The sequence below is a fragment of the Gopherus evgoodei genome, chromosome 13, assembly GCF_007399415.2.
Source record: "Gopherus evgoodei ecotype Sinaloan lineage chromosome 13, rGopEvg1_v1.p, whole genome shotgun sequence".
Lineage (NCBI taxonomy): Eukaryota > Metazoa > Chordata > Testudines > Testudinidae > Gopherus > Gopherus evgoodei.
This window is the reverse complement of record NC_044334.1, coordinates 18,263,984-18,270,952: the sequence shown is the minus strand read 5'-3', so window position 1 is coordinate 18,270,952 and position 6,969 is coordinate 18,263,984. Positions and strand designations below refer to the sequence as shown.

The 6,969-nt window shown below is 48.6% G+C and overlaps 1 protein-coding gene across 1 annotated transcript; it reads right to left on the bottom strand.

The window, feature by feature from the left end:
- Window positions 1–634: 634 nt before the first annotated feature.
- Window positions 635–6,653, bottom strand: RIMBP3C (RIMS binding protein 3C). The gene has a single exon (XM_030583196.1). The coding sequence runs from the start codon at window positions 6,651–6,653 to the stop codon at window positions 1,035–1,037; it is 5,619 nt and encodes a 1,872-aa protein (XP_030439056.1). The 3' UTR covers window positions 635–1,034.
- Window positions 6,654–6,969: the final 316 nt, after the last annotated feature.

Sequence of the window (6,969 nt, the reverse complement as noted above, 5' to 3'; positions counted from 1 at the left end):
GGAGAGAGCGTATTCTTTTCAACAAACGTTGAGGTATTACAGACCTCCCACTCAGAAATGGGAGAGAAATTTCAGTGTAAATCACACAAAGACACCACAATGTTAAAGCACATGCAGCTGTTAAGTTTCTCCTAGATAATACAAGCTTTAATGGGAGCAACTGGCTAGAGGGAAACCAGTGTCTTCCTTAAAATCAAAATCTAGAATGAAACAGGGTTTATATTCAGTTCCGAGCTGGAAATCATTTGGACTCTGTACTAGGTAGGTGTCTACTCTTGAATATTTTTGTTTTGCTCTGTGTCAGCTATTGGAACATTCTGCCCACAGTCACTGTAGCATTCTACACATTCTGAACATCTTCCTCTCTTTGAATGGCAACTCTCAATGAAGAAGAGGAGAAGGGGGCTAATGAATCAGTTATTTGTGTAGAGAAAGACATTCTCAAAAGTAGTCGAAGTTCACCTACCCCTTGAGAAAAATACTATCTGGCATGCTTTTAACAGCCATTCCACACCATTACTGTATGTACTGTAGAAAGTGGTAGAAGCTGATCCATTAAGTACCAACATAGAGAAAACATATACATCTCCTCCATTTAAAAAGAAAAAAAGATTAAGGCGTACAATGTTTTAAACTGTGTGTGAAATTCACTTTTATCTCTGCAAAGCACTCTTTTCATAATCCCTACAGGAAAATATTTAAAATTCACTTCTAACTTTCTTACAGGTCTTAGTAACAAATTTAAAGTTATCCTGTTTGTTTTACAACTAAAAATCTATTTGGAGCCTTCTGCAAATAGTTCATACTATTATTCTCATATGCTCAGAGATTCAAGTACATATGAATTGTCTAGTTGTTCAATTCTTAAAAATATACATTTTATAGGAGGCATTTTCATGGATAGTTTTTAATGCTAGACCTCACTAAAGATCAAATTTTTCATCTACATTTTGTGCTTTTTTTTAATTGATATATCAGATTCTTTTCCTTCTCCTATAACTCTCTGCAGAGGTGTCTTTTAAACAAATCCTCTTTTACTCTTCATCCCGAGAGATAGCTTTTACAAAGTCAGATGGGATAAGACCTCTCTGTCCATTTAACTCCCCATAGTAGAATCCATCATCATCCACAGACCCAAATACTGTGATGATGTCTCCAGCATTAAATGTCAGCTCACTTTCCACATCTACATGTAATGAGTTCTCCCTTGGGTTGTAGTCAAAGGCAGCCACCACTGTCTTAGAAGTAAGCTGTTCAGCCTTGCTATCCTGCCAGCTATGTTCCGGGTGAGACTTGTTATTCTTTGTATCCACCTCCACTAAGTTGATCGCAGATTTTTCATCAGTAATGGAACCTTGTTTTAACAGATGCTGTTTCATTTCACTACTCTCCAGCTGCACTTCAGACACCATATTATAGGGAATATACCCTGCCCTTCCTGCATATTCACCTCTGTAAAAGCCATCCGCATCTTTATCACCAACCACCTTTAGAATCTGCCCCTTTTTAAATGGGAGCTCTTCTTCAGCTGCATCAAGATTAGGTGACATAGACATGGGATCGTAGTCAAAAAGGGCCACAAATATCCTTACTGCATCATCATCATCTATTTCCTCTGCGATGAAGCTTCTCAGAGGGCCTGCTTTGGAAAATAAAGATGTCCCTGCTTGGTCTATTCTTAAAGTCTTTCTCATTTTTCTGTTTTGAGCCCACTGCATGGGAAACTCTGGAAGCTCCAGTAGCCTGGAATTGTTATCAACCACCTTTATTCTATTCTCTTCCTGCATGTCTAAATCCAGGTCCTCTTCTTCCTCTTCCAAAATATCTGAAAGGTCAGAACTGTGGCTGTGGTCACCAACAGGATTCAATTGCCAGTGTCCTATTCTTGATGTTTGGTCTTCCTGTATTTCACCTCTAGACATCCCTAGGCTGGGGACTTCTTTGCATAATTCTTTCGTCTGTTTCTTCTCAGTGGAAATATATGGGGCTTTCTGAACACAGATATTAGGTATACCTATGTCTCTGTAACTGTCCTCCAATTCAAGCTGACTAGAACACAGCTGAGGCCCAGAACTTAAGCAGCTCTCATCATATGCCTCAATATCTTGAGTGGTTGAATCTTTCACAGACTTGTCGTCAGAGGGCACAGAGTGGGTGATCACAGACATTTTCATGTTGCTAGTGTCTGTTTGATTTTCAAGCACAGCTTTTTTAGTAACAAAGAGCTTTTTTATCCTCTTTCTCTGACTGTCTTCAGTAAGTTCTTTTAATGCTGACATCCTGGAATTGACTGATTCTTCAGTCCATCTAGTTGGAAAGACAAGGCCTGAAGGTTGCACACTGACTGCTGTCTGCTGATAAGACTTTAAACATTTATCATCTTTATCTCTTGCTATGTTATCACCAATGTTGCACATTGCAAGCTCATGTATCAAGGAAGAACTCTGAGAGGAGAACAACTGGTGTCGAGGGATGCTTGCTGGCAGAGAAGCTACTGAGTCTCCACAGTTGGAGGTGAAGTGAATGGTGAATTTGTTATCCTGACTGGCCATGAACATCTCTGAAGAGGGTGAAGATGTGCAATGCATCAAAGGGATTTTCACATGCTGAGAGTCTATGAATTCCCCATGGGGTAATTCAGAGGTCAGGCTGGTAGACGTAGACTTTGATGATGAACAACAACTGGGAACATTCAACATGGCTGAGGGAATCAGAGCTGGCACAGAATCAACTGACTCTCCATTGGAGGAGACAGTTCTCACAGAAACCTTCTGAGACCCTTGTAGCATCTCTAACTGGGACAGTTCTACTATGGCACTCCCAGCTGTTGGAGATGTAACTTCTGTTACTCTTTGTCCATTGACATACACAGCATAACCAGTAACTCGTACCCCATTGGATGATCCTGCTGCATCAATTGTCACTGGTAGCCAGCTGATAACTAGAATGCCTGCTGAGGGATCAGGCTGTACTTGGACATCAAGTGGAGCATCAGGTGGTCCCGCTGATGGAGTAATGAACTTAATCATTGCTGATTTCTGCTCCCATTTCTCTTGAGGCAAATCCCATACCATCTTCTGAGGCTGTGTTTCCACTTTTGCATTGTATTGAGTGTTGGGTTGCAGGTTATGGAAAGTGTACCAGTAGATCCCTGCCTTTGTCACATCACACTCCTTCTCATTAAGGTACACTGCATGAGTGTAGTTGCTACTGCTTGGTAACCAGGTGACCTCTGCTGAAGTGGCAGTGATGCTCCTAAGTTTCAGAAGTGCTGGTGCTAAATGGAAACCTTGCCCTACAAGGAAGGTACATTGCATCTTATCCGAGTTTCCCTTCTCTGTCACACTTTGTACCGAGATCCGATATGCCTTAATCTTTAAATCCAGATTCTCAATTGCTGCTTGAGTCTGACAACCAGACCTCACATTTTGGCAAAGTTCTGTATCGACATATATGTTATAACTCTGCACATCTCCCCAGCCAGCTGGCATGAGTGGTGACTCCCAGCCTATAACAACACTTCTTGCAAACAATTTGATTAGAGTCAAATTTCTGGGATAAGGCACCGCTGTATGATCAGGCATTTCCATGTCTCCTTCTAATCTATTAGGCAATAGATTGACACTGATTTCTTCATCATGGCAATCACTCTTTTCTCCACTACTAGCACTTCTGCTGAGGAAACTCATTTCATGATCTGAAGTATGGGAGAGGTCACTTGTCTTTGGAGGCACAAAGGTAATGAGGTCATCATCTGAAACTTCTTCTATCAAATTAGAGGGAACCAGCCCTCTTCTGCCATCCATCAGCTCTCCTTCGAAGAAGCCATCCTCATCCATCTCTCCATAGATATAAATGTATTCTCCTGCTGTCAGTGGAAGCTCTGCCTCAGGGTTCTTATTAGGACCATCAAAAGGGTCATAGCTGTATCGAGCTAAAAACACTTGAAGTTTTGCAGGGCCTTGTCTCTCAGGCTCCAAGATTAGGGAAAATTTGTCTGTCTCCAATTCATCCATCTCACTTCCACTATCCCCCTCTGGAGTGGGGCAGGACTTAGGACTGTACTGTGTGGATTCTGATTTTGAGGAGTTTGACTGGAACTCCGGTTTCTTGCTTTGCTTCTTAAAAGCAGCAGGAGTGGATACAAAGTCTACATCATTAATAGTCTTACTACACTGAAGAGCATGGCAGTCTTCTGAGGAACAGCATGTAGCGTGTGGCAAGTCTGAAGACAGAAGGTCAGAATTTTTTATTTGTAATTGTTCCAGTTCCTGAGACAGAAGATTAAAATGTTCAGTTTGACTGTGATACTGATTCTCCAATTCTCTCACCTGGGCTTCTAACAGCTGTACTACCTCTTCATGTTCCCTTTTTGCTTCTACCTGGGCCTGCTGCAAATATTTGACCTCCTCTTCTTTCTTCTGCAGTACTAACAGTGTTTCCTCATGGTCAACCTCCAACTGTTGCCTTCTCTCTGCCATTTCTTTCATGTCCTTCAGTACATGCTCTAAATCCTCCACCTTGGTTTGAAGTCCTTTGGTCAACTGGACAGCAGAATTCCACTCCTCTGTCACTCCCATTAATTTCACCTTCAGGGCAGCATTTTCAGATTCAACCTTTTCTGTCCATTTAGTTTTCCCACTGAGTTGAGTGTTTTCCTCAGCCATTCTGGCATTTTCAGTCAACAATTCCTGAAGCTGCATTTCCAACTCTTCACATTTTTTCTGCTTTTTCTCCATTTCTTGTTCAAGGTTTTCACACTGCTTAAATTTCTTACTAAGCTCTACTTCCAAATGCTGTATTTGATTTTTGCTGTCTGGGTCTGTTTTTAAAGGGATGTTTTCATGTTCCTCAGACACATTTCCCAAAGGTAGTACTACTGACTTAATATCCTTTGCCAAAGTGATTGATCCTGGTGGTGTGTGTTTTGGCAAAGATGAACCATCTAAGCTTGCATCAATGTTTGGTGCAAGTGTTTCCTGTATTAGGCACATGGTAGCGGCTGGAGAAGAACTGTCTGGACCCATTTTGGAGGACTGTAGAGACTCTTTCAGGTTCTTCAGTGTGATCTGTCTCTGTAATCGTAACACTTCTTTCTGAGACTCCCGCAACAAACGATCAAAGTCACTTAAATTGAGCCAGCATGAGCCCTCCTTGCCTGTGGCCAGTTTGGCGTGCAGCTCCCAACACTCTCTCTGCAAGGCTTCTATCTGTTTATCTTTGGCCAGAAGGATGCTAGCTTGTTCACTCAGGTCTTTAGCCCGCTGCCGGGCAAATGCTTTCTTGCACAGTTCCACACTGGAGCCTTTGAGGGATACTGGCATTGGGGCATTGACCACCTTGAGGTTGGACTCCTGGAGTTTCCTGGCTCTCTCTTCCAATCGCTTGGCAATGATAGCCAGATCTGCATTTTTCCTCTTGAGCCGCTTCACCTTCTCCTGCATCTCAGGAAAGCTGTTTCTCCTCAGAAGGCCATTCTCTTCCTTAAGGGCTGTGCATCGCTGCTCTAGATCCTCCAGGGCACTTAGCAGGTCGGTGTTCTGCTTCACCAGCTGGCTGTAACTGCTGCCAGAGAGCCACTCCTGCTGCTGCCCCACTGCCTGGGTGCCACCCTCTCCTGCAGACCCCCAGCTGCCCATCTTCCCTTCAGGAGGCGAGTCCAAGCACTCCAGGGGCCACTCCTTACTGGTGGGCTTCAGAGGGAGCTCCTTGGCAGCTCCTTCCTGCGGGTGGGCATCTTCTTCCAAGGCCTTTTGGGCCGGCTGCTGCCCCGGGCAGGGGCTCTGCGGGGGGCTCCCCTCCAGCGGGGCCTGGTGCCCTGGCTGCGAAGACTCGGGCTTGGCTAGGCTGCTGTCCAGCGAGCGAGACCTGGCGGCCCCCCCATCCGGGGAGGCGGCGGCGATGAGGCTTTCCAAGGAGCGGGGCCTCGGCCCTTCCAGGAGGCCCCTGCTGAGGCGGGGCAGCGGGCCGTGCCGGGCCCTATGCGGGGAGCCGGCGGGCTGCTGCTCGCCCTCGAACCGCTCCAGGATGTACTTGAGGAAGAGGCTCCGCTCCAGCTCCAGCTCGGCCCTGAGGTGGCGGATGCGGGCGGCCTGGTCGCCATCGGTCTCCCAGCGCAGCTTGCCCAGCACCTCCTGCAGCTTCCCGCGGCCCTCGCTGCTCAGCCCCGCGGGGCAGCCCCGGGTGCTGCTGTAGCCCCGGCTCACCAGCTCCTCGGCCAGCTGCCGCTGCAGGTCCCGGGCCTGCCGCACGGCGGCGTCCCGCTCCCGCTGGAGCAGCTCCTGGGCCTGGCGCAGCTCGGCGTCCTTCCAGCGGATGAGCTGGCGGATCTCGGCCTCCCGCTCCCGCAGGCTCAGCTCCCGCAGCTGGTGCAGCTCCCGGGCCCGCTGCTGCTCCCACTTGGAGCGGAGCTGGTCGGCCAGCAGCTGGCGGTCGCGCTCGGCCGCCTCCCGCAGCTCGCGGGCCTCGGCGGCGAAGCGGCGCCGGCTCTCCTGCGAGCGCAGCCGCTCCCCGTCCAGCTCGGCCCGCAGCGCCTCCAGCTCCCGCTTGTGCTCGTCGTGCTGGGCCTGGCTGCCGGCGGGCGGCGCCGGGGCCTTGCGGGGAGACAGCCGCCCCCCTGGGGGCGGGCCCCCGCCCGGGCTGTCCCGGGTCATGGCCCAGGGGAGACGCGGCGTCCGAGCAGGGCCGGTGGGGAACGGCCGCCAACCGCCGCCCGCGCGCGCGGCCCCTTCAGCACTGGCCTCGGGCCGCTGGAGACAGGCGCTAACTAACGGCTTCCCGAGCGGGGCAGCCGCCCCTTCGACCCCCCCACTGCCTCCATCCCCCTGTCCCGGCCTTCCCCAAGCCCCGGGAGCGGGTGTTAACACACAGCGCATGGCAGTCATCAGAGTTGGCGTCCGCCTGCCCTAGTTAACCCCGCTCCGCATATCCCCAGTGCCTGGATTTCTCCACTTGTGTGTAGTTAGGGTG